The 26569-nt window shown below is 47.1% G+C and overlaps 1 protein-coding gene across 3 annotated transcripts in view; it reads left to right on the top strand.

Moving 5' to 3' along the window:
• Positions 1–26569, top strand: part of LOC107391432 (collagen alpha-1(XX) chain) — a 47567-nt gene that overhangs the window by 1400 nt on the left and 19598 nt on the right. The window contains exons 2-26 of one of the 3 annotated variants that reach the window (XM_015968746.3): positions 2720–2831; positions 3621–3725; positions 5488–5631; positions 8095–8283; positions 8947–9087; positions 10313–10480; positions 10551–10670; positions 10738–10902; positions 11058–11216; positions 11283–11455; positions 12200–12329; positions 12788–12933; positions 14189–14318; positions 14394–14533; positions 15309–15435; positions 15513–15652; positions 15735–15867; positions 17430–17575; positions 17690–17819; positions 18661–18777; positions 18870–19016; positions 19332–19388; positions 20494–20532; positions 20637–20775; positions 21056–21198. In XM_015968746.3, the coding sequence (XP_015824232.3) occupies positions 2729–2831; positions 3621–3725; positions 5488–5631; positions 8095–8283; positions 8947–9087; positions 10313–10480; positions 10551–10670; positions 10738–10902; positions 11058–11216; positions 11283–11455; positions 12200–12329; positions 12788–12933; positions 14189–14318; positions 14394–14533; positions 15309–15435; positions 15513–15652; positions 15735–15867; positions 17430–17575; positions 17690–17819; positions 18661–18777; positions 18870–19016; positions 19332–19388; positions 20494–20532; positions 20637–20775; positions 21056–21198 (3331 nt within the window). In that variant the 5' untranslated portion in view covers positions 2720–2728. Of the gene's footprint in view, positions 1–2719; positions 2832–3394; positions 3485–3620; positions 3726–5487; positions 5632–8094; positions 8290–8946; positions 9088–10312; positions 10481–10550; positions 10671–10737; positions 10903–11057; positions 11217–11282; positions 11456–12199; positions 12330–12787; positions 12934–14188; positions 14319–14393; positions 14534–15308; positions 15436–15512; positions 15653–15734; positions 15868–17429; positions 17576–17689; positions 17820–18660; positions 18778–18869; positions 19017–19331; positions 19389–20493; positions 20533–20636; positions 20776–21055; positions 21199–26569 lie in introns of those variants that run through there. The other 2 variants (XM_015968743.3, XM_054746206.2) reach the window with 2 other exon arrangements.

The following is a 26569-nucleotide window of genomic DNA, read 5'->3' as shown; positions in this document are numbered from 1 at the left end:
GATATGGGTTTTTTATGCCAATGCCGATTTTTAAAGAATTTTGTTGCAGATGGCTGATATCTAAAGCCGATTATTAAGGCCGTTATACGTTTTAGCGCCACATTGATTGTGAAAGACAACTTAACACTCACTGTGTGCAATATAAAATAAATAAGTCAATAATTCTCTTAAAATTTATTGAACTTCAATTATTAAACAAACTTTGGGTCCTTTCTTCAGTCTAGTAGTGGCGGCAGTTGGCCACACAGCTTCCCTTATTTTTAAATTTTGTATCGGCTTTTAAAAACTGATTTGGTCAATGGCCGATATAGAAAAAATATATATATATCGACCTGATAAATCGGCCGGCCTCTAGTTGTTGGTTACTTTACCAGATGTGGGATAAAAGTAGGTCCATTCACCTTTTGGTGCCATTCCTGTCCTTCAGTCTGTGTTTGAAGATCAAGCAGGTAGATGGGACGTACAGCCAGGATGTGTCCAGAGGGTAGGCATGTCGTTGTGTGAAATGGAGGAAACTTACATTTGCTCGAGGTTCTGTGTAGCGACTTCCACAGCCGCTATCGAGGCAGAGATTGGGCCCAGGTCTACTTGTTTGACGCGCTGTCCGCTTCTTATTAGTTCATAGAGACGTGGAATGCTTTTGTCCAATCATTGTTACAGGTGACTCTTAATTCTGGTCAAATCCTTAAACTTAACGTGACTAAACGAAGTCAGACAAACTGAATTGTGATGTGATTAACTGAACATTTGCGGTCAACAAAAACTACGGCTGATCGTCCCTCCTCTTTCTGTCAAAATCGCCTGGTGACAGAATGACGGCTCCTTTTAATTCCGACCGCCGGGGTGGACTGGGACCAAAATTCGGCCCTGGCATTTTTACGAATCGTCGGCCCTCCCCATTGGGAGAACGGTGGGGGGTGTTGCCGCCTGCGGACTCGTGTCTAGGCCGAATGTGAGATCTAATATGGGCTGGGACTGTTAAATTACAAGCAGGGCCAAACCGCTGCGACCGGGAGCCCTGGCCTTCCAGATCAGCTCATTCTCCACGGACGTAGATCAGCGGGACATTAGCTACATGCTAACGCGGTAAAACAACTCCTACATCATTGCTCTATTGCGTTTTTCTTGCTAAAAACGCCTGGAAAAACTAGGCTAGCTTCAGGTTACCATGTAGCTAATGTTCTGCAGATCACCAACTGTGGAGTAGTGTCGGCCCAAGCTGGGCAAGCAGCCCACATGGCTAAGCGGCCCACCGGGACAGTGCCAGAATGCCAGATAGGCCAGTCCGCCCCTGCCGACCGCCCACTCCCATGTGACCCTTATTGCGTCACCATGACAACAAAAGAATGTAAACCCAGTAATCAACTCACCCAAGAAATATTATGGCTCCTACATTCTGAAAATGGTCTTCAGGGAGGTTTATATTCACGTGTGCTCTTCTTCGTTGGTATGCTTAAACGTTATTTTCAAAGCAATGGCTGTCACAGTAAAACACGTTTTTAAAAATGATCTTCGTTCATCTCCAGGATCAAAACACGACCTTTAAAGCGAGAATAAATCCTCAATATCCAAATTCCAATGATTTTGGAGTTTTCCTTCGTTCATTTTTCCCAACAAGATTTGGACAAATTCCAGCGGCGCTAGCAGACGGCTGGAGCGCTTCCATTCACAGAGAACAATGCTCGGTGGTTTTGACTTTAGACCCAGTTTTCTAAAGGTCATCTGAAGCTCAGCTGTTATAAGTTATGAGTTTTATGCTTCAGCTGAATCCTCTGAGTGTTTCATAAAGATTTGGGGCAAACACACACAATTAAATTTACACGATATACACAATTATTTACAATAACAGACGACTTCATGTTTATTTATTAGTATTTCTGATATAAAACACTCCTGGTCTGAGCTCTCTCCTCTGCCGTTCAGAGTACAACGGTTTGCGACGCGATGTGGGAAACTTATGGGATACTTTGCTGTCCCAGGTCTGAGAATGGAGCAGGAACACATCCATGACTCGTACTTAGGACTGGAACAGAACTTGGGCCATCGCTGATGATGTTTCACACGGACGTGAGTGCACACGCTCAGACGTGTATGCGGCCAGGGCCAGGATTACCCGGCTGTACCACCTGTGGCACTGCTGAAGTGTAATGGAGGCCAAGGTCAGGTCATCTGCATCATTGGGTCTGGTGTCTCTCTTGACCACGGCCATAGATTCTCTATGGGTAGGCTCAGGTCGGGCCGGTTTTCTGACCAGTAACACCAGGGTCGCTGAACCAGCCTCACCTTTGTCAGTGTGGGCGGGGCCAAGTCCTCCTGGAGAAGGAAATCAGAGTCTCCATAAAGTGAATCAGCAGAAGGAAGTAAGGGTTCACTAACATGTCCTGGTAGACGGCGTCTGCCCTGACTGTGGACCAGCAGATGACACCCCCACTCCCAGTTTACTGGCCTTCTCCCTTCAAGCAACTTTGTTTCAGAGCCTCTCCGCTCTTCTCTCCTGGACCTTGATGACCAGGGTCCCAAACCTGTGCGTTGCAACTCTTGATGCAGTGATACACACCGGTAATGACGACCTACGCGGTGTTATAGAAGCGTATCAAACACAACAAGGACAAGCAAGGACATCTCCCCCACTAGATGTTAACTGCTGAGGAACATTGGGTCCAGACGTTCCCAAAGAGCACCTGGTTTTAAACAGCCATTGTTGTTGTTTTTTTCTTAGGTCCCACTCATGAATTCCCATCTTCCCGCCTCCTCGTCGTTACCCGTCTGGCTAATGCTGCATTTTCTTCCCACCGTCTTCCTGCTGCTGTCCTCAGGAGTCCACGGCCAAGGTATCGTGGTTCGGGTTACGACCTCGGACGGTTCTGTGCACAGCAGTAGTTTTAAAAGTTTACGACAACAGGACCAAAAGGTCTGATTTGTTTAATTATTTACTAAAAATGCTGCTCTTAACCCAGAGAGCACAAACTGTGATGCAGTACTCCAAAAAGTTAGCCTGCACATTTTCTGCAAAAATCCTGCACAACCATTCAGATTTACCTCTGATTTATGCTCACACACACACACACACACACACACACACACACACACACACACACACACACACACACACACACACACACGTTTAAGTCAGAAGAGGATGTATTAAGTGCAGAGGCACCACAGAAGGGATAAAAACGGTGTTCTTAATGTTCACCCCCCCCCCCTCCCTTCCTTTTTATCTGTCGCACTGTTACATTTTTAATTCCCCCCCCCCCCAACCCTGGGAGGGACGCTCCTCTGACATGACCTTTGGTCCCGCCATCCTAAACTGGTGTCCTTTTCCGGTTTCTGCTCCGGTCCGGTGGACAGGACTTGCTTTGACGGGTAGAGGACGGAGGGGGGACACATGAAAGGCATCCTTTGTTGGGAACCCCCAGTTGGAAATTATGCAGATGAAGTCAGAACAAGAGATGGATTTGATTTGTGCAGAAGGAAGTGAGAGGTCTGAGACTGTCCTTTTCCAGCTGGAGGCTTTGATTTAGGAAATTCCTGCTGCTGGAGTTTTTGGCCTATTAGTGACCCCATGCCCTGATCACTACGTTTAAATCTTATTGATTCTCCTCTCTGTTGCTGTCAAGGTCGCCTTAAGCTGACGGTTCTGTCAGAGGACAGGCTGCAGATGAAATGGAAGGAGGCCGACGGACCCGTTCAGGGCTACAAAGTCCGAGTCAGAACCATTTCAGGTATTTTGTCCCGGCTGTGCTAACGTGGTGGATCAATGCTCTGTGATGATACCTTTACTTTGCTTAATCTGAGTGTGTCTGTTCATGTGTGCACGTGTTTTCATCCACCAATCAATGTGAGCCAGACACACCGATGTGTGATGAGTGGTTTTTGTTTTTAAGAGGCTCTGAGCGACGTTTTATTCAGTCTGAGTGAAAAATAGAGGTGGTTCTAGTCCAGGTGCATTTCCTAAATAGATGTCAACTTTCTCAGTGCTTTTATTTTATGCCCTGATTGACTTAATCATGCTTATTTTTATTCGTTCAGCTTTTCTGCTTGCTTTTAAAGAGGTCCTTCACTGAAAAACCATTATTTACTTATTATTTTTGAAAATGGTTGGTCAGTTTTTTCATGCAGGCTGAACATGAAATCAGTCTCCTAAATGAACGATAACTACAAGTATGCGTGAAAACAAAAGTCGTCACAGATGGGGCTGTCACGTGTATTATGTTGAGTCACATTGTCATGTGGCTCGAGGTGGTACAGCTTCCTAAAGGGACATGAATGTCGCCAACCTACATGCATCTTTTAATTTTTTTATTATCAAATTTATTGGCGTGAGAAAAATGATCTCGGTTACAATCAGAAGTTTGGATAATGGAACATTTTCGGTTTGTTGCCGAGCCCTACTTTGTACTTCATTTCAATTCATCCTTTGCACCTTAAAGATGTGGGGTTCCACAGGGCTTGATACTCGGTCCATTGTCTTTGTTCACCACATATATGCTGCCTCTTGGGTCCATTACAAAAAGCTCAAGATTACTATCTGCTGCTATGTGTCAAAACGCTCAGGCGACTGGTAGGAGTTGAGCTGTAGCATGCGTGACTTCCCAGACGCGGAACAGCGAGCACTGGGGTTGAGCAGGCACACGATTTGATCTAGGAATGCCCAAGCGTTGACCGAAGTCAAACGGAAGCGCGGAGCTATTCCAAAAGTAAGCAAGGTCACTTACTGGTTGAAGTGAGTTTGTTGGAAGAACTGGTAGGTTGGTAACTCTGATTGGAAGGTTGCAGGTTCGATCCCGGCTCTGGACAGAGAATTCTGCTGTTGTGTCCTTGGGCAAGACACTTAACCCACCTTGCCTGCTGGTGGCGGTCGGAGGGACCGGTGGCGCCTGTGCTCGGCAGCCTCGCCTCTGTCAGTGTGCCCCAGGGCAGCTGTGGCTACATCGTAGCTCATCACCATCAGTGTGTGAATGTGTGTGAATGGATGAATGATACACTGTAGTGTAAAGCGCTTTGGAGTCCTTACTCTGAGAGGCGCTATACAAGTGCGGGTCATTTATCATTTATCATTATCATCATGGGTTCAAAGAAACGATGACTGAGTGACTTGAGATGGAAGGTGACTTCTGTAAATAGCCGCGGTTGGTGACGTAGGTCGGGAACGATGGGAATCCTGGCAAGGGTCAGCTGGGATTTGTGGTCCTAGGAGGAAGCCGGTTGGCTGGAGACTCTGACACTATGCAGACGATACCCAGGTGTACATGCCACTGAAACAGAGGGATATCCACAAGATTGACAATAAACATGTCTGAGCAGTTCTAGTCAAAATAGTCGAGAGCCACTTTGTTTTTTTATTGCCACACAGCACCGTTCATGGCAGGTACTCAAAATTTGATGTTAAAGAGAATAAAACAAAGCCACTACAGACTGAAGTGAGCTCAAATGAAAGAAAAAACATGTAGATTAATGATCTTCCATGTTGCTTTCCTTCTGTAGAGGAACCACAGCCAGAGCTGATGCTGACGACAACCCGAGGCCGAGCAACAGTGGCGGGATTGGACTCCGGTCAGGAATATTCCCTCCAGGTCTTTGTGCTCAATGGGACGACGGAGAAACTTCTGGCAAAAAGACGATTCACCAGTAAGAGGCATGAGAAAATGGATGAAAGAAAGATGGAAACGTATAAAACTGGGAACATTTCATATTAAACAAGGTTCTTTTTGCTTCGGACATGAAGGTGTTTCTAGTTACCTTTTTCATGTTTCGAATGTCGCCTGCGGTCTTCTTCAGAAGTGTCACGGGTGTTTGTGTGACGCATCTTTATCAGCTATTCTTCTGACAGATCCGGGTTGGTCGCACCTACCTCCGCTGGCTGGTCTTTGGAGAAGGGAGTCCCAGGTGCCAGACAGCTGATAGGCCCCCTCGTCTCTGTTCAGCTGTCTCGCACCTGGGATTCCCTTCTCCAAAGGCCAGCCAGCGGAGGTTGTCCTAGTCCAGGTGTGATCCGGGTTGGTCGCACCCACTAGAAGAACAGCTGATAAAGACGCATCACACAAACACCTGTGACACTTCTGAAGAAGACCGCAGGCGACGGTCGAAACATGTAAAGGTTAACTAGAAACACCTTCATGTCTGAAGCAAAAAGAACCTCGTTTAATATTTAAAAAGAGCACACAGTGAACATTGTAAAGGACTGGAACATTTCAGCCGAAACTTTATCTCTATTATGGGCTCGATACACGGGAGGCGACAAATGACCGCGATCAGCGAAATTTGTTGCTGTCGCTTTCATTACCTGACACACGGGAGGCGACCCGTGCCAGTGGCCAGCGGCAAAGCCGTCGACGCGTTCTGTTCCATGGCGAAATTGAATCTTCCGTTGTTTTGATTGGCTGTGTTAGGTTGGAGGGAATTAAGGTTATTTAAGCGGTTCAGAGTTTAAAAAGCGGTAGATATGATGTTTCACAAGGTGCTGCTAGAGTTACGTGAAATCTTACTTCTGATTTTACTATATTTAAAAAAAAATAGATAATGGGTTCATCCCATATTACAAACCAGGAGAGGCCTACTCTGTCTATCAGGACATGCTTCAATTTATCACACGGTTTGGACCTCACATTAAAAGTTAAAGTCCCATTAGTTGTCACACACTCTGATATGTGTGCGACATGTGTTCTCTGCCTTTGACCCATCCCCTGGGGGAGCGGTGAGCTGCAGACACAGCCGCGCTCGGGAACCATTTGGTGGTTTAACCCCCCAATCCAACCCTTAATGCTGAGTGTCAAGCAGGGAGGCATTGGGTCCCATTTTTTTCAACGTCTTTGGTGTGACCCAACCAGGGATTGAACCCTGATCTACCAGTCTCAGGGCGGACACTCTACCACTAGGCCACTGAGCTGATTAAGATGAACACAGTCACATAAGGAGAAACGGAGTCTATGTTTGCTCGGAGATGTACGGAGCATCCTGTCCGCTCATTGGTCAGTGAATGAAACCTCCGTTGATTGGTCCTCGTCCGAGCGACAGCGATGAAAAGTTGAAAATATTTCAACTTTCTGGGATTGCGTCGCTGGGTCGCCTGTGCACGACACATGCATGAGTGCAAAATTTCACTCGCACATTTTTCGTGTTTCGGTTAGTAGGAGGGAGACCTGCGATTATGGCGTTGTCTCTGAAAATGAATGGAGGAGAGGCGATGTCGCCTCCCGTGTGTCGAGCCCAGTAGAATTAAAACTTTAAAAACAACATTGGCTAAAATTGTGAGATCACATTTGCAAGACAGTAAAGACGATGCCACATTTTTCACACATTCACACTTATGAGCTCCTTTAAACCCCATCGCCATTAGACTAAGTACATGTACCGCCACTACTCCCAGAGTAAACATAGATGCTGTCTCAGGCAGATTACAGGCTAGAGGGAGGAGTGTTTACAGCTGCTGGACTTACTTTCAAGACTTTAGTGTCTCCTGGGTTGTAAATTTGTCGTTCTCGGCCAAAAACACAACTTCAGTGATGGCTTCCCGCCTGCTCTGTGGGGCTGTTTTCAGGACTTGAACTTTGCAGTGAGAAGAGAAGGAAAGCAGAAGGGGCCGATCGTTGTTGTAAAGATTAGAAAGTAAATCCTGTTGAGACTCTGTCTTGATAGATTTTCTGCTGACATCTTTCTTTTTTTGGTGATTCATTGTCTCCCTCATTTAGTCCCTCCTAGATCTCTGGTGGGGTCGAGGAAAAAGTGGATGTAGCCTCGGGTTGCTTCAAAACATGCAAGAGACAGTAGGTTTCTGTGTTGGGCTGACGAGTCCCGGCAAGTTAGAAAAACACCTTGACACGGAAATTTGTACTGCTGGCTGTCAAAGTGGAATGATGGCAGTCTGGGAATTCCTTCCTGATGTGTCTTCATCTTTTGCATTTTTAACACCCCCAGGGGCCTCATTGTTAGCTTAGCCCATCAGGTGCACGCCGAGACTGGCTGCAGGTTTAATAGTTGAGTGAAAACGAATACATTTTCACGTTAAGCTGTTCTTACGTAAGATGCTTTGCTAGTAATTTTATTTTAGATGTGACCTTTACACGTTTAACACATGCACTTGCTGCTTTCCAGTGGACAGTCTTCAGGAGGAGGAGATGATCCGCAGCGGCAGCCGGGAGAACAGGAAGAAGATGTTGCCAGGCGGGTCAGGATCAGGAGATCTGGATGATGTGACAGAGGTTCTGTTGGGTCTGCCAACAGTTCGGTTCCCAGAGCCCACAACAACAACAACAACAACAGCCGCTGCTGTCACAACTACAGGTAGGGGTGGGTGACGTATCCAATATTTATGAGTGTATTTTATCAAATTGTTCAATACAAGATGTTGTAAATTGTTATATATCATTAAACATTATTCTATTTTGTCTGGATAAACCCTTAGAAACAGGGATGTAAGAAAATATAGATACGCTGAAATATTGCGATATTGTGCGTTAAAATGCAGAGTCGCTATTTGTTAAATGGCTTGTGTTTGTACAGCGCCTTACTAAGGTTCTAGGATTGAACCTGCAACCTTCCGATTGCTGGACAACCCGCTCTACCTCCTGAGCCACTGCTGTCTCTTCCACAATAACACAAGTCTGGAGGAGTTCTGCTGTGTGGTGGAGTTGCTAATGCTAATGGTTAGCTTCTACCAGCAAAGAAGTTCTCTGCTGTTTCCTGGACGCTTACCACAGCTCGGTACCGTAGATACCAAATAAACACATTTGGTGGAAGTACTCTTGAATAAGAGACCCAGAAGTCGGGGAAAATGTGTTTGTTTATACGTTTGATGTGTTTTCTGTGATACAAGAGCCGACATGTCTCCTTATCATAAAAGCAAATAGTTTTTTCTCATTTTTCTCTTTGATACCTTCCTTTCACAGCCTCCCATAAACAAGCTTGACTTATCTCTCTGTAACCACACCCGTTAATGTGCCACAGAGCCTCCAGCAGCAGAAACCCTTTCTGAGCTCCCCGATGATGCCCCAGAGAAAATCTCCAAAGAGAAAAGGAAGAGGAAGAAGGAAAAAGAGCGACACCGCTCCGCTGTGGAGAACAAGGAGGAACCGGGGATGAAACAGGGTGAACGAACCCACGTCACAACTTCCGTATCTTTCCTTACTCAAGCTTTAATTATGATTTAATGACATAAAACAACCAAAAACATATAACTACAACGAGGAAAAGTCCTTTTAAGCTGGAAGTTGAAGGAGTTAGATCAACTTCAGAGCTGTAAGTGCCGGTTTAACGTTGGATGACAGTGTTTACACGAGGGAGGCCCGGGTTGCGGATAATAACAGACCAGGGCACATGGGTATTGTTTCTCCTTAATAACCACAGAGAGGTGTAGAAACACACTCAGGTGTGTGTGTGCACCAAGCACACACACACATTCCATACCATACCAAGTTTATTTGTATAGCACATTTAAACACAGCATGACAATCAAAAATAAATACTAAATCCATTAAATTCGAGTGATTCAAATAGAAAAGGAAAGGAAAAAGAGAATAAATTAGGCTGAATTAAAAGCCAGAGAATAAAAGTGAGTTTTTAAACAAGACTTAAAAAGGGAAAGAGAGGAAGAGAGTCTGATCGGGAGGGGCAAGTGGTTCCAGAGCTTCGGTGCACAAACTGAAAAGGCGCGCTCCCCGCGGGACTTACAGCGGGAGCCAGGGACATGAAGAAGGTGCTGGTCGGCTGATAGGAGGGACCGCGTAGGGACATAAGGGTGAATGGGCTCAGACAAGTAGCCAGGTGCTAAGTTATTGAGGAATTTGAACACAAAAACCAGGATCTTAAACTCTATTCGGAGATGGATGGGAAGCCAATGGAGATTTTCCAAAACCGGTGTGACTTGTTCTCGCTGCCTGGTGCCAGTCAGGAATCGGGCTGCTGCGTTGTGCACTAGCTGAAGGCGGGCGAAAGTGGAGGAGGAGATAGCATATAGTACTGAGTTAGAGTAGTCGAGACGGGAGGTATGATGCCTTTTTAAAATGGGCTTCACTTTAGAGAGACACCTCAGGTGGTAAAAACAGGTCTTAACTACCTGGTTGACATGAATGTCCGTTTTTGGGTTGGCATCCATCACGACCCCTAAGTTTGTGACACGGGTTTTCAACCCACTTGAAATTAAAGGAAGGGTCAGTTGGGGGCTTGGAGAATGTTCAAACGACATGTCCAAATACCTGAAGTATTGGTTGGTGGTTGTAGATCGTTGCCAGCATCAACAAAAAATCAACAGGTGTGATTAGAAGAGCTTGTGGACCTTTGACTAATCCGTTATTTCCAATCTGTTTGAATGAAGCGACGCCTCCCAGAAAACCGTACGAGTGTGACAGCGATGCAGCGGCAGACATCATGTTGTTGGTGGACGGCTCCTGGAGCATTGGGCGCTCCAACTTCAGGCGGGTCAGAGACTTCCTGGAGGGCCTGGTGACACCATTCCACATTGGACCGCTCTACATTCAGATCGGTGAGGACCACGGAGGCTCCAGCTTGTTTCAGGTGACAAAGCGGAGTGAATTGTTGTGTTTTTGTCCCAGGTTTGACCCAGTACAGTGGAGACCCCCGCACAGAGTGGCACCTGAACAACTTCACCACTAAAGACCAGCTGTTGGAGGCAGTGAGGAATTTTCGATATAAAGGAGGAAACACGTTTACAGGTTGGACCACAACACGGCGTACGCCTCCAGCGGTCTGTTAGAGTCTAACCGGCCGATCGTCATTCAGGACAGGCGCTGCTCCACGTCATGGAGGAAAGCATGAGGCCTGAGGCAGGCACCAGAGATGACGCGCCATTTTTCTTGGTCTTGTTGACTGACGGGAAGTCTCAGGATGATGCGATCGCTGCGGCAAACCGGCTGAAGAGCGCAGGCGTTGAAATCATTGCTGTAGGTGAGACTGACGTTTAGAGGTTTGCAGGTTACGCTCGGCCACGTAAATCTCCTGCTTTTCTTTTAGTCGTGCTTTTACTTTATCTGTAGTAGTATATGTTTTTGATTATTTATGCTACAAACGGTGGATACATTTGACAACTTCTGATTTTTCAGGTGTGAAGAATGCAGATGAAGCTGAGCTGAGACAGGTGGCGTCTGAGCCGGTGGATCTAAACGTCTACAACGTGAACGACTTCCCCCTGCTCAGCAAACTGGTGGCACGACTGGTTCACATCCTGTGTGGAAGGATAAAAGACCGTGGCATCACAAAACGTATGCCATATGTCTGCCATCTCATCTAGTGCTATCCCGGTTTTTATGTCTGACCTGTGTTTCCAGGGATGGATCCTGGGCCTACAGAAGACCCAGCTGTCTCCTACCCGAGTCCTACTGATCTCCGGTTTTCTGAGCTGGGATCCAGGCAGGTTAAGCTGCACTGGACCAATCCTGCAAAACCAGTCCAGCAGTACAGAGTGGTGTACCACAGTGCTGAGAGTCAAAGTCCGAAGGAGGTTGGAAACAACATCATATCATCTGCAAAGAAATGCATTCTCGGATTCCTTAACTCATTCACCGCCAGCCGTTTCTTGATCGGTAAAGCCATTCGCTGCCAGCGTTTCTCACCGTTTTTACTGTTTTTTTAAGAGTGGCAGAACGTTGCGAGCTAGGATGATGTTGACGCCAAAACTAGCAAAACAGAGAGGAGACTCGCCTCTTACATCAGGAAGAATCCACGCGTTTTGAGCGTTATCCGTTCTTTCATAATCCGTTGAATTGTGATCGGCAGAAGCTTTTCCGGGTTCGCACCTCACTTTTTTTTACAGCAGCGGCCCAAAACGATCTCCTGCCACATGGATTTTCTGCTTCCTGATCACGTGACGTGTGACGTATGCGGATGAAGATCGGCTTTAAAGCTGAGATGTTTGTTCTCATTGTGCGGGGGCTCGTCCGACGCCCACACAGTAAAAACATGCAAATGACGACTAGTCATCATTGGCAGTGAATGAGTTAACATTAATTTGTGCTTATATTTGAATTAAATGCATCATCAAAGCTAAAGTTTTAACTTTTGCTTGCTTTATAAAAAATTAAACACATTTATTGCACGTGAAAATATGTGATGCAAACATGAACGTATGAGAAATGTTCATATTTGATTCCAGCTGTTTGCCTTTTTGACTCATATTTTAATTACTAAAACAAACTGACACCCTTAAAGTAAGCGGGAATGACGGTGAGTGCTGTTCTGGCTGCAGGTCGTGTTGTCTGGCTCTGACTCCACGGTGCTGCTCGATGGCCTCTCCTCTCAGACGCTCTACCACGTCTCCATCTTCCCGGTGTTTGCAGAAAGCGTCGGTCTGGCTCTCAGAGGAACCGTTGCTACATGTGAGCATCACATGACTGACTTTATAGAAGCGGTGCTTTATTGAATTAATTAACCTCTCTTGACCTTTTTGTGTACACAAAAACTTAAAGAGCAAGTCACCCCCAAATCTATTTCTTTTTTTGCTGATAAACTTTTATATGAGTGTCTAATCTGGCTGTAGACACGTATATTCAATAATTTAGCACTTTAGTGCATCTTGTGTGTGTGTGTGTGTGTGTGTGTGTGTGTGTGTGTGTGTGTGTGTGTGTGTGTGTGTGTGTGTGTGTGTGTGTGTGTGTGTGTTTTAGTGGCTCCGCCCTCTCAGTCTTCCAGGCGAAACCTCCTTGTGGTGCATTTTTCAGTCAGGAAATGGGAGTGGAGTTAGACTCTGGTAGGGGGTGACTTGCTCTTTAACTAAAATATTAGCAGCAACATGCTTGTGAATTGATTTTTTTCCCTCTTCCTCTTGCTCCTTCAGTGCCATTGGCCACGCCGGCCAATCTGGAGGTGACACCTTCCTCCTACAGCACGCTGCGAGTGAGTTGGGCTCCAGCTCCTGGAGCTACTCAGTACATGATCCTGTACTCGGCACTCAGCCACGGGGAGCCCGACGACGCACAGGAGGTAAAAAGTAAAGCTTGATTTTCTTTCCCTCTTACTTTCGCCCCTGCTGTGTCGTTCACTTTGAGCGGATGTCAACAAGGACTAATTGCTCAGACCTGCTGGACTTCACAGGCGTGCTTGTTCTCGCGTCTAATTAGCTCCGTTTCAGCGTCTGATGCCGAGAAGGAGCAGAGAGCAGAAGAAGCGTAAAGTGTGTTGGTTACCAGGACAACACTCACATAGGCTTTTCCTTTTACCTGCTGCTTTTTGTGCTAGCTCACAGTCCACTAATACGACTCCATAGAATTGCGGGTAAAATGCTGGTTGCAAACTACAGCACCCGGCGGGAGCTGAATGTTTTCCAGACACGCAACCACTGGCGTCTAATTTCTAAGTCCAGCGGAAAGGAGTACAACCCCACAGAGCCACCGCAACCATACTACACTACACCTTCTCACAGCATACTAACACGATATGGAGCACTAAACCTGAACTACTTTCCTAATTACACTAACAGCCAAACACTAACTAAACTACACTATCCAACAGCCAAGCTAACATTAAATAAGTATGTATAACACTAAAGGCTACGCTAAAGACTAGGATATGCTAATGCTATATGCTAATGCTGAACTACCACTAACCGTCCTACACTCGCTTGCAAATACAACTCCCAACTTGCCACAAGGCGTGGCCGAGACGCTCGTTGCTTTTATAACTTTGACACAGAGCTGCTACGTAGTACTCTACTGGTTTACGTAGTATCTTACTCTTTAGCCATTGGCTAAAATTTATTCAAAATGAGTCAAATTCTATGTTTTAAGCTGAAGGTGGAGCTATACTGTGGTATTTAGGCAGAATTTTTAATTTTTAAAGAAAATGCACCAAAATGCTAAAATAATTAATACACACATTTAAAACACTATTAGATACTCATTTATACAGTTCATCAGCAAAAAAAAGTTAATTTAGACGTTACTTGCTCTTTAATGTCAGCCCTTCTATCCAACGTTTAGAAGAAGGTGAAACCGCCAGTTCCACTTTCTCACATTTCTTCTTTTAATTACATTTTTATTCATTACAGTGCAGATCACACAGAAATAATACATCGGAGAAAAGAGAATGAGAAACATAAAAAGTATTCTGGTTTTTCCAAACGAATGTTTTCCTCCGTGTTTCCCGGATCACGAGGATTGCGTCACTGACTCTAGTTCACTAGTGAACGCTGTGAGTAGTTCTTTAGGGTTTTAGACGTCGTGTTTTTTTCTGTCTGAAGGAGAAATTCGGTGCTGGTGACACGGTGGTGGAGCTCACAGAGTTGCTGCCAGAGACCGACTACTCCGTCACACTTTATGCTCTCTATGACGAAGATCCCAGTGATCCGGTCACTTCTGTTGCCAGCACACGTAAGCAACCCCTAAACATGTATTCACGCCATCATTGTAGCCACTTATCTGCTGCTGTTGCACTTCTACCTGCAGTCCCTCTCCCAGAGCCAGTAAATATTCAGTTCCCGATGGTAACTCACAGCATGGTGAAGGTGAGCTGGGTGCCCGGCGCCGTGGACGTCCCCGGCCACAGAATCACCTACAGCACAAACCATGGGAGTGTCATCAAGCAGGTAACGGCACGAGGACACCTGCAGGAACGTAAACACTGTAAAAACTTCAGCCAGTAGCTGTGATAGAAAAGATGAAGAATCAAAGAGCGGTTTAACAGGTCCGTCGCGAGGAAGGAAGAACGAGTGTAGCTGGCCTGGAGGGTTACCAGGGGTCCTACCTGGAGCTTGGAGCCCGTGTGTGAGTGCTTGGTGGCTGAGCCTCCACCCTCGAGGCTTCCAGGCCCAACCCAAGTCAAGTAAATGAGCTTATCCTGCAATGGTCCCACCCAAGAGATCCGGTACCGTGTGGATAACGTACCAGACCAAGGCCGTGGAGGTCCCATCCCTCAGTTGTTGTTGGGCTCACCCATCAGATCTGTTTCAACTACTGGAACGTCTGGGTGATTTTACCGGGCCTTCGTGGAATGTGAGTGTGTCCGTTTCACCAGGCTGGCCCAAAAGCACCGTTTTCCGGGCCATTTTAGGGGCCAGCCGAGTATCTGAGCTGAAAACATTAGAATGTGATGCAAAAGCATTTTAGTCATTTGACTGAGAGACCAGGATGTGTGAGACAGGCTGTTTGCCACATCCGTGCTGTGTGGAATAATGAGATTATCCTCGTGTTGTTTGTGCCCAATCTGAGAAACAAACATGAAAAACGGGCAGGTTGTCCTCATGCTCTGATAGAAAGCTGAAGGACACAGATCAGCAGTCTGACATAAGGCGCCCTAAGGCTTTAAAAATGTCAGTCCCTTATAATAAATGTACGTTTTCCCGTTTTTTTTCATCTGAACAGGTGGAGGTAACAAAGTTGAACTCAGTTCTGGTGCAGAACCTCTCATCTCTATCCAGATACCTGGTCTCAGTCCAGTCTCATTACCCACAAGGCCTTTCTGCCTCACTCACCGGCAACATCACCACGCGTAAGACACAAAAATGTCACGTCTCTCCGCTTCTGCTGACATCTGTGAAGTACAGGTGTGTGTTTCCTCTCTCCCAGTGAAGGTGCCTTCCCCGTCAGACCTCAGAGTCACCAACTTTTCAGGCAGCGATGTCACCGTGCGCTGGGAGGCCGCCGCCGATGACGTGGTCACCTACCTCATCAAATGGATCTCTCTCAGTGGAGGAGACCTGAGACAGGTCAGGAGCTGGACGTTTGGAGTGACTTTGTGCAAAAATGAGCAGAAAGGTTCATAAATGGTTGCTGTTTGGTGTGTTTTAGCTGAAGGTAGACGGCGATAGTGAAGGGGCGATTCTGGAGGGGGTGGAGGAGGACAGAGAATACCAGATTTCTCTTTCGGCGCTTTATGGAGACGGAGCTCAGAGTGAAGCTGTAGCTATTCGCTACAGCACCCGTGAGTCCCACACGACTGACTTAAATCCCTCCGTCGATATCTGCTCATAAATTAATGTCTTTAGATGTTTTTTAGTGATTTATTTTAGTCGGTTTTTTTTCCCTTTTTTAATTGAACTATGTTTGAGGATCTCTTTTTTTTTTTGGTTGAATGTTTGTTTCTCCAGCACACGGATGTGGCGAGTTTGGCTGCGTGGATGGTTGCTATGGCAACAACACTCAGGCATTGATTGGAACATAGTTTATCAGAATTCTACAGCTTCCTGTCTCCACTCTATTGATATTATTGATAACAGCTTGTGTCGTTTTGTTTTACGTCGTCCATTTCGTACTCATCACTGTCGTTTGTACGATTGTTTGTCCTGGCTCTCAGCTGAGTCTAGGAGGAACTTTCATTGGTTGTTGTTTTTATTTAAAGAGCAAGTCACCCCCTACCAGATTCTTACTCAACTCCCACTTCCTGTTTGAAAAATGCAACAAATGCCGTTGCCTAGCAGACCGAGAGGGCGGAGCCGCTAACAAATACACACACTCACAACATTGTGACATCATAATGTACCATCTAACATCATAGTGTACCTCTTAGCCAATAGCGATGGCAGATTTAAATTCAAATGCAGTGCTGAGTTTTTGCCTGACGACGGTGCATCGCTGACAGTTTTAGGCAGAATATTTTAATTTGAACTAAAATGCACTAAAGCGCCCAATTATTGACTACATTTGTCTACATCACGATCAGACACTCATTTATATAGTTCATCAGCAAAAAAATGTTGATTTGGAGTGACTTGCTCTTTACAAGTATCTATTTTAACGTTTCTTCTTGCCTAACCACTACGTTAATACCATTCTGGTCTCACTATGATATCCGTATATAACCGAGTCGGGGAAGCTGGCTTTCTCTGTTAAAGCTCCATCTGAATGGAATAATTTACCTGTTGTTATGAGATCCACCATTTTGTTTAGGCGGTTTAAAACTTTGATTCATGATTATTTATTACCCATCTGTAGCTGTTTTTGAATTAATATTGTATCATCATTTAGTCATAATATACGTTTTAACCTAAATTTCTCTGAGTTGTCTCTCTGCCATTTAGTTTTCATCATATTTTTATGTAAATGTACTTTAGTACATTTGTTCATACAATTTATGATATTTGATTCGCCGATTTCTTAGTGTTTTATTTTTATTTATTGTATTTTATTAATTTCTTTATTATTATTAATATTATAATAATTGTTTTTATTTATTATTATTATTATTTTTTTAAAATTGTGGTAGTGTTTATTAGTCATTTTGTTATCTTTATATTTGCATCTTTGTTTCCAGGAGGACCCACCTGTAAAGGAGATGCTTCATCTCAAGTGGTTTTATCCTCCTTAAATATAAGTCAATAAATAAATAAATAAATAAACATGATTGTTCAGCCAGAGACTACCAGAGAAGGCAGATTGCTCTAAGAAATCCATCCGAGTTTAGAAGACATGTCTTCTTTTTTTTTAAATGTAATGAAGACTTTTGTAGCTCTATGTTGAGAGCCGCTTTACTCTTCGGTGTTTCAGTGTCCGGTGGAGGTCCGTCCAGCGTAACGGTTTCTGAGGAAACCGCAGTCAGCATGGTGGTCAGCTGGACGCCTCCAAACGCTCACGTCCTGCAGTACCTCGTGACCTACACACCGCTAACCGGAGCTGAGACGCAGGACAGAACTGTGAGTGAGCTGTAATCATTACTTCCTCCTGGTTTGTTCCTCGTCCTGCAAAGACACAAATCATGCTGGCCCGTGAGTTTCAGGAGCCTTGAAAGACGGCTTTATTGTCTACAGGTGTTGGTTCCAGGTGGTAATAAGCAGGTGGTGTTGGAGTCGTTACAGCCCGATACACGTTACAGCGTCCTGGTCACTGCTGAGTATCGCAGCAGGGAGGGAGGCAGCGGTTCAGCTCAAGGCAAAACCGGTGAGTGGAACCAGAAGGCTTGCGTCCAATCAGAATTCAGCTTTGTGGAAAACACAAACTTGCTTTGATGTCTCCGGCGCGGACATCAAACGAACAGGTAAAAAAGAAACGAGGGAAATTTTACGTGGACAAGAACGGATCTTTGAGCAGTTACAATGAACTGATATAAAGTCAAGACTTGATTTTAAGTTAATTAAGTTAATTAAGTTAATTAAGTATCAGTTCAAAGAATTAAAAGGCAAAAAGTAAAAATCCCAACCGGCAGACGTTAAAGATAGGGTCAGTGTTCCTGAAAGGTGCCGTTCAAGCAAAAAATTAAAAAAAAACACAATTCAAAGGCCCAACCCCCTTTCTTAAGGCCACGCCCCCAGCCACAGGACATAAAAGATGCCGTCAAACAACCATAAAAACATAGCGTTATCTTACCCTTTCCATCCATTTTGGATGTGCTACGTCACCTGTGACAATTCAGCTAATCGACCTAGCTGGCTTGCTTCCTGTTCCTGTTTGCATCCTGGGGTGTGCAGAGGGGGGAGGAACAGTCAGAAGGCAGTTTGTTGGATGGATCAGGATCCAATCAGTAGGAATGGGATGTTATCGTATGTTTCCAGGACCGTAAATTTCACAGGCAAATAAAAACAGTCAGTATTTTGCTAAAACATTTAAAGAGCACTTCAAGCACTAAGAGGAGAAAAAGCTCCAGGCCATCATCTCCTGCCCACCTTTACCCGTGTGCTTCTTTCTGTCCGTTTTGTGTGCATGTGTGTAATCCATCGACATATATACGTATACGTATATACGTATGTACATATATGTAATCCTTTATTGTGTTTATCTGCAGCCAGTCTGCGTGTGAGCAGTGTGAGTGTGGTCAGGTCAGACCACTCCAGTATATGTCTGTCATGGAGACCGGTGTCTGCAGTGGACGGCTATCGGATTGTTATCCAGTCTGTTAAAGGTGATGGAGGATGGAGCGTGTACTAATCGGGTCTCAGAAACCTCATTAACCTGCATGTTTTTACCCGCTGGTGTGACCACGTGTGTCTTTAGACAAGCGAACCAAGCAGGAAGTTGCAGACGAGTCCAGCAGCAGTTTCTGCTTCACCGACCTGGAGCCGGAGACTCTGTATCGCATCAGCGTGCAGTCGCTGCTCGGCTCGGCTGAAGGTGCTGCCGTCTCCATCCTCCATCCAACAGGTGGGAAATGACAAACATGCACGTGCACAACAGTTGCCCCGATCCTGCCCCGCCCTCTTTCATCATCTGGTATGAATACCTTTGGTAAAGCGGCACCAGTTGGCAGACATAGTCTGCCTTCCTGCTAGGGTGCGTGCGTGTGCGTGTGTGTGTGTGTGCGTGCGTGCGTGCGTGTGTGTGTGTGTGGGTGTGTGTGTGTGTGTGCGTGCGCGCGCGTGCGTGTGTGTGTGTGTGTGTGTGTGTGTGTGTGTGTGTGCGCGTGTGTGTGTGTGCGCGTGTGTGTGTAATGGTAAGTTCCTGTGGTTTATCTTCCAGCCTCGGCTCCAGTCAGAACTTCTGTCCATCCTCGGATGTACCCGATCCACAATGAGGGTAAATATTTATTCTTGCCTTCATCTTAGAAAAGCAGACAGGATCAGAAGGTCTCCATAGCTAATTAAGTACTTTTATCTGTAACTGTTTATAATTTTGATGTTTTTTTTAAATTACTCTTGTATTTTGTTACTTGTTTATTACTTTCTTCAGACAGTTGTTAAATCCAACCGTCCAGAGCTTTAACCGAGCCGTGTTTAGGTGATCAGTAAGGAACACCTTTGTTTGGTTTATTTCTGAGCCTCGGCTCTTCTGTCCATCCTCAGGTGAGCACGATCGTCCAACACATTCTCACACCCAAAGCGTCAATATATGACGATTCGGGATGCCCCAGCGCGTCAGGAGACGACGATCAGGGACACGTGGCTCCGCTGGTGTCAGTGTTTGACGCCCGCAGTCACACGGACATTATTCGACTATTTAACCTTCCCCTCACCCCAATCCTAACCTTAAGGTCAGTAACTGTGACCTTAAGGTTAGGATTGGGGTGAGGGGAAGGTTAAGTAGTTTACAAGTCGTTCTAATGTCCGTCTCACCACCGGCGTCGGATACCGACGCTCTGGGACGCTGCGTCATCAGTGTGTCCCTGATCGTCGTCTCCTGACGCGCTGGGGCGTCCCGAATCGTCATACATTGACGCTTGGTCACACGCGTCATATTTTGACACTTTGGGTGTGAGAATGTGTTGGACCGTCAGAGAATGCGGATGTTTATTTTTGTTTGTACACCAGTGGTTTTGGATTTGAAATAGTCCATTTTCAATTCGGGTGTGCCTTGGGCCGGATGTCACGTGTGTGTTTTTAGCAAAAAAAACATTTCTGTTTTAAATTATCATCAATATTGATGTAATTTCCTTTCCTTTCTTTTCAAATGCTTGTTGAAAACTTTGAGCCCAAACGTTAAATCCGTCCTTCCAGATACTGTTTTCCTAAATCTTCTGATGAGCCACAAGATGAACATGCACGTTCCAGGAAAATCGGCTCTGTGCTTTTTACCGAGCTCTGTTAGGAAGGTGTTTTTGATGTTTGGACTGGACAAAAAAAAACCTTGAAATACCCGTTTGTTGCCCTGTACGATGCCTCAGCCCTTCCTTCTTACATTGCAGTTTGTCCGGAGGTGACCATCCGAAACAGCATCGTTAAAGGTGAGACGTCTGTTCTGACAGGAACCCAAATCTTCACGTACTGCTAATGAAGCGGAAACTGGACCAGGACAGTATTTAGTGTTTTTCTGTGCGTGCTGGCTCAGGGTTCGACATGATGGAGGCGTTCGGTCTGACTCAGAGAGCTCACTCGTCGGTGGAGGGTGTGGCCGCTGAGCCGTTCGTCTTCAACTCTCTGCCTACATACACTCTGTACAGAGACGTCCAGCTGACCCAAAGCACCAAGTAAGACTTTTTAGTCATGATTTTCATTTGTCCGCCCTCTTTGGGGGTGCACACCTGCAAAGCAGCAGCTCTAGAGCGCCAAAAAACGTTAGAAATGTAACATTCTTGAAGGATTTCATCTCCAGACAAAAATGTCCTGGGCTCGTCATCGAAGTAGCATCAAGGACCGATGCAGGAGTGATTCGGCGACATGCTTTAGATAAAAGGTTCCAAGGAAAATGTACCGAGTGACTTTTAGATGTAATCCCAAACTGTTTTGTCCCTTTCCTCTTTTTATCAGGTTCATCCACCCCGCAGGTTTCTCTCCGGAACACACCATCAGCATCGCCTTCCGCCTGCTGCAGGATACGCCCAGGGAGCCCTTCGCTCTCTGGCAGCTCACCGACAACGACTTCCAGCCAAAGATGGGAGTGGTGATTGACCGTGAGTTATAATTCTGTACTAAATCTCAAACAGAGATAAACTTAAGGTTGTGTCTGTAGCACCAGTTTTCTGAGGGAGGTAGTGGGCTGTGGGGTCCACTCAGAATTGCAGAAATCTTTAAAGGTACCATATCGTGCTATTTTTAGTCTTTGAGAGGAAACCCAGGCATAGTAAATGGCACAATAATACCGTTGGCACTATTGAAATGACTGATATGTTATTTTAAATATGTTTTTTTTTTGTTCGCCTGAATTTCTACTCGGAAATAAAACGATTTGTTTCAGTAAAGCTCCGCCCACATCCGCTTCAAACGTATCCTAAGCAGCGTCTCAGGCAAGTTTGCTGTTGTAGTAACCTTGGTGGTTCATGCAACTGCCTCTCGTCTTGTTTTGCCACTTGCTGATGCTGGTTTGATTCCCAGTGTCGGCGGTAATTTTATTTAACCTGCTGAAGCAGATTTCATTGTTTTTTATTTTAGTTTTATTGATTATTTTCTGCGAAGTATTTTATGTCTCTAAAGGCGTTTGTGTTTCCAGGCAGCATTTTAGTTCATTTACTCTGCTCACCTCACATGGACTCACACTAAATAAACTAAGTCAAAATAAACAGATTAGTCGTTATATTTGTAACAGTCTACTAATAAAGGGTTGAAAGCATCATACTGCCAAGTGTAGCTAAAAAAGATAAAAGTTCCTGCTGTGGCCACGAGTCAAACCAGCGCTAAACGGCTTGCCAGTCGGTCGCTCTAACCACTGGGCTACTGAGTCTGTCACAACTAAATGGCTGCCTAAAGCCTGAGTCATGCTTCTGCGTCTGCGTCAGTGTGGAGACACGCAACGTCATCATCTGTCCTTGCAGGCCTGCTGGAGAGCCCCCGCGAGGACGTATGGAGTCGAGCTCTCTTTTCTAAACATCCGTCTGTTGAGACGGAGAAAGCAAGCTTGTGATTGGTCAGGGCACCACCGTCGTCTACACCGCCGCCATTGCGCCCTCAAAAACATAAAGAGAGCCGAGAATAACTAGCGGCAGACACGGAGACGCTTGAAGAATACCTCGCGAAAAAACCTCTAATAACGTGAACGTTTAATTCTCCCGTGACTGGAGGAGTGAAAAGATGCACAGCAAGCGTTTTATTTGTGGACGGAAATGACAGGAAACGTGGGTTTAGAGGTGGCGAGCGCATGAAGAGGTGGAGGAGGATGAGAGACAAATATGTCCGTGTTAAAAAGTCTCTTATATACACAAAAAAACACAATATAAACACACTATCTTGGACCGATACATGACAGGATACCACAGAACAGTGCTACGCCCTCTGCTGTCCTGGCGGGGAATTGCTTTGCAACACTCCCCAGGAGACGGAGAAATATGAGGGCAAAATGTTTCCGTTCGCCCGTGCGTGTCTCTCCCTTTTGGAGCTGACGGAGAAGCATGACTCAGGCTTAACACACATATCCTTAGATGGCCATTACATATGTGTTGGCAGACAGGACACATGGTTTTCAAGGCAGTGTTCTGTTCCCAATGCCGAAGTAATTTGTCACCATATCCACTCTGGTACCGGTGGAGGTTTAAAGCAGTCAGCCGTGACACGAAGGTCACATCCTAAACACTCTTTGCCCGCAACTAGGAGAAAGTGGACATTAGTGACCTGCTTCCAGAGGAGGCGGGTTCCAGATCAGAGACTAGCTTCACGCAGGGGAGCTGGGCCTGATGACACACTCACCCCGGCTTTCCACGGGAGCCGTCAGCAGCACGTTACTGCAGCAGCACGTCATAGCTGCTGATAGGAACCGCTGTGGTCAACAGAACCTTTTCCACTGGAAAAGTCAGTAGCCGTCAGCAGCACGAGTCGGCCGCGTCTCAGGAGCAGCATGTTGCGGCCTTTACGCGCCGGTTCTATTTTCTATGCGCGACGCCTCTGAAACGGGTCAAGTTCGACATTTTTGGGGACGGAAAGACAGGAAATCGGACGCGGAAATGGAGAGAAGCTACCGAGATTTTCAGAATAAAGAACGTACTGCCTTCCGGTTGCTTTACTTTCAAAAAAGGTTACTAACTGCGTCCCCGTGAGAAGTTATCATCTAGCTAGCGGTCTCCTTTGTTTTTCAGGTCCGTATTGGCGATTATAAAACGGACAGAACATAAAACACAAACCATGTTGTAATTTTCTCCTGCTTGTTGTTGTGTTTACTGACGAAGTCACTCGTGGGACTTCGTGCTCTGTCGGTGACAGCTGCTCCCCTGCTGCTTCGCGTCTCGTGGGAAGGGCCAAGCAGCAGCTAACGCGAGCAAGACGTGCTGCTGCAGTAACGTGCTGCTGACGGCTCCCGTGGAAACCCGGGGTTAGCTTCCAACGAGGCTTTTGCAGGCCCTTCCATAAACTCAGAAAATTTGCAGCTGAGGCAGGAAAATGCATGAACGCAGCCAAAAACACGTTCTTTACAGCTTCTTTAAAAGTTCTCGTGCAGGTGGAATTTTGAACCGTCACCTTATCGTGGTGGAGGAGTTTGAGTGCCCTAATGATCCTAGGAGCTATGTTGTCTGGGGCACTTAGTGCCCCTGGTAGGGTCTCCCATGACAAATTGGTCTTAGGTGAAGGGTGAGACAAAGAACGGTTCGAAGGATCTTTCATGGCGATTAAAACGAAGAGTCGGAGTACCCGGCCCGGAGGGTTACCGGGGTCCCACCCTGGAGCCAGGCCTGGGGTTGGGGCCCGTGAGCGAGCGCCTGGTGGCCGGGCTTTCGCCCATGGGGCCCGGCCGGGCCCAGCCCGAACCGGATACATGGGCTCGTCCAACTGTGGACCCACCACCCGCAGGAGGAACATGAAGGGTCCGGTGCAATGCGAAACGGGTGGCAGACCAAGGCGGGAGCCTTGGCGGTCCAATCCCCGGACAAGAAAACTAGTTTTTGGGACATGGAACGTCACCTCGCTGGCGGGGAAGGAGCCGGAGCTTGTGGCAGAGGTTGAGCGGTACCGGCTAGATATAGTCGGACTCACCTCGACACATTGCATTGGCTCTGGAACCCGAGACCTGGAGAGGGGTTGGACACTCTACTTTGCTGGAGTTGCTCCGGGTGAGAGGCGGAGGGCTGGGGTTGGCTTTTTGTTAGCCCCGAGACTCTCTGCCTGTGTGTTGGGGTTTACCCCGGGGGACAAGAGGGTAGCTTCCTTGCGCCTTCGGGTCGGGGAACGGGTCCTGACTGTTGTTTGTGCTTATGGGCCAAATATCAGTTCAGAGTACCCACCCTTTTTGGAGTCCCTGGGACGAGTGCTAGATAGTGCTCCATCAGGGGACTCCATTGTCCTGCTGGGGGACTTCAATGCTCACGTGGGCAGTGACAGCTTGACCTGGAGGGGTGTGATTGGGAGGAACGGCCCACCTAATCTGAACTCGAGCGGTGTTTTGTTATTGGACTTCTGTGCAAGCCGCAGTTTGGCCATAACGAACACCATGTTCGAACATAAGGATGCCCACCGGTACACTTGGTACCAGGGCAGCCTAGGTCACAGGTCGATGATAGATTTTGTAGTCGTATCATCTGACCTGCGGCCGTATGTTTTGGACACCCGAGTGAAGAGAGGGGCGGAGCTGTCAACTGATCACCACCTGGTGGTGAGTTGGATCAGATGGCAAGGGAACATGCCGCGTAGACCTGGCAGACCCAAACGCATAGTGAGGGTCTGCTGGGAACGCCTGGCAGAAGAACCTGTCAAGACGGTCTTCAACTCCCACCTCCGGCAGAGCTTTGACCACGTCCCGAGAGCAGTGGGGGACATTGAGTCCGAGTGGGCCTTGTTCCACTCTGCGATTGTCGAGGCGGCTGTTGCTAGCTGTGGTCGTAAGGTGGCCGGTGCCAGTCGTGGTGGCAACCCCCGTACCCGCTGGTGGACACCAGAGGTTCAGGGAGCCGTCAGGCTGAAGAAGGAGGCCTACAGGGCGTGGCTGGTCTGTGGGTCTCCGGAGGCAGCAGACAGGTACCGGATAGCCAAGCGGGGTGCAGCAGTGGCAGTTGCCGAGGCAAAATCTCGGGCGTGGGAGGAGTTTGGTGAGGCCATGGAGAAAGACTATCGATCGGCTCCAAAGAGGTTCTGGCAAACTGTCCGGCGCCTCAGGAGAGGAAGGCAGCAACTCGCTCACACTGTTTACAGTGGGGATGGGGAGCTGCTGACGTCAACTGAGGCTATAGTCGGACGGTGGAAGGAATACTTTGAGGAGCTCCTCAATCCCACCAATGCGCATTCCGAGGAGGAACCAGAGCTGGGAGGCCTGGGGATGGACTGTCCGATCTCGGGGGCAGAAGTTGCTGAGGTAGTCAAACAACTACACAGCGGCGGAGCCCCGGGTGTGGATGAGGTTCGTCCTGGGTATCTCAAGGCTATGGATGTTGTAGGGCTGTCATGGTTGACACGTCTCTACAACATTGCGTGGTCATCGGGGGCAGTTCCTAGGGAGTGGCAGACCGGGGTGGTGGTCCCCATCTTTAAGAAGGGTGACCTGAGGGTGTGTTCCAACTATAGGGGGATCACACTCCTCAGCCTCCCTGGAAAGGTCTACGCCAAGGTACTGGAGAGGAGGGTCCGATCGATAGTTGAATCTCAGATAGAGGAGGAGCAATGTGGTTCTCGTCCTGGCCGTGGAACTGTGGACCAGCTCTATACCCTTGCAAGGGTGATGGAGGGGGCATGGGAGTTTGCCCAACCAATCCACATGTGCTTTGTGGATTTGGAGAAGGCTTATGACCGTGTCCCCAGGGGCACCCTGTGGGGGACGCTCCAGGAGTATGGGGTGGGTGGCTTTCTGTTAAGGGCCATTCAGTCCCTTTACCAGAGGAGCGTGAGTTTGGTCCGCATAGCCGGTAGTAAGTCGGACCTGTTCCCAGTGAGGGTTGGACTCCGCCAGGGCTGCCCTTTGTCACCGGTTCTGTTCATCACTTTTATGGACAGAATTTCTAGACGCAGCCGTGGTGTGGAGTGTGTCGAGTTTGGTGGCAGGAGAATCTCGTCTCTGCTTTTTGCGGATGATGTGGTCCTCCTAGCTTCATCCAGCTCTGACCTTCAGCTCTTGCTGGGTAGGTTCGCGGCCGAATGTGAAGCGGCTGGGATGAGGATCAGCACCTCCAAATCTGAGACCATGGTTCTCGACCGGAAAAGGGTGGCTTGCCACCTCCGGGTCGGGGGAGAGGTCCTACCTCAAGTGGAGGAGTTTAAGTATCTCGGGGTCTTGTTCACGAGTGAGGGTAGGAGGGATCGGGAGATCGACAGGCGGATTGGTTCGGCGTCTGCAGTGATGCGGACGCTGAGCCGATCTGTCGTGGGGAAGAGGGAGCTGAGCCAGAAAGCCAGGCTCTCGATTTACCGGTCGAT

Source organism: Nothobranchius furzeri, chromosome 15, assembly GCF_043380555.1.
Source record: "Nothobranchius furzeri strain GRZ-AD chromosome 15, NfurGRZ-RIMD1, whole genome shotgun sequence".
In the NCBI taxonomy this organism is placed as follows: Eukaryota; Metazoa; Chordata; class Actinopteri; order Cyprinodontiformes; family Nothobranchiidae; genus Nothobranchius; species Nothobranchius furzeri.
Note: the sequence above shows the minus strand (reverse complement) of the source record. Positions and strands in the feature narration are given on the sequence as shown.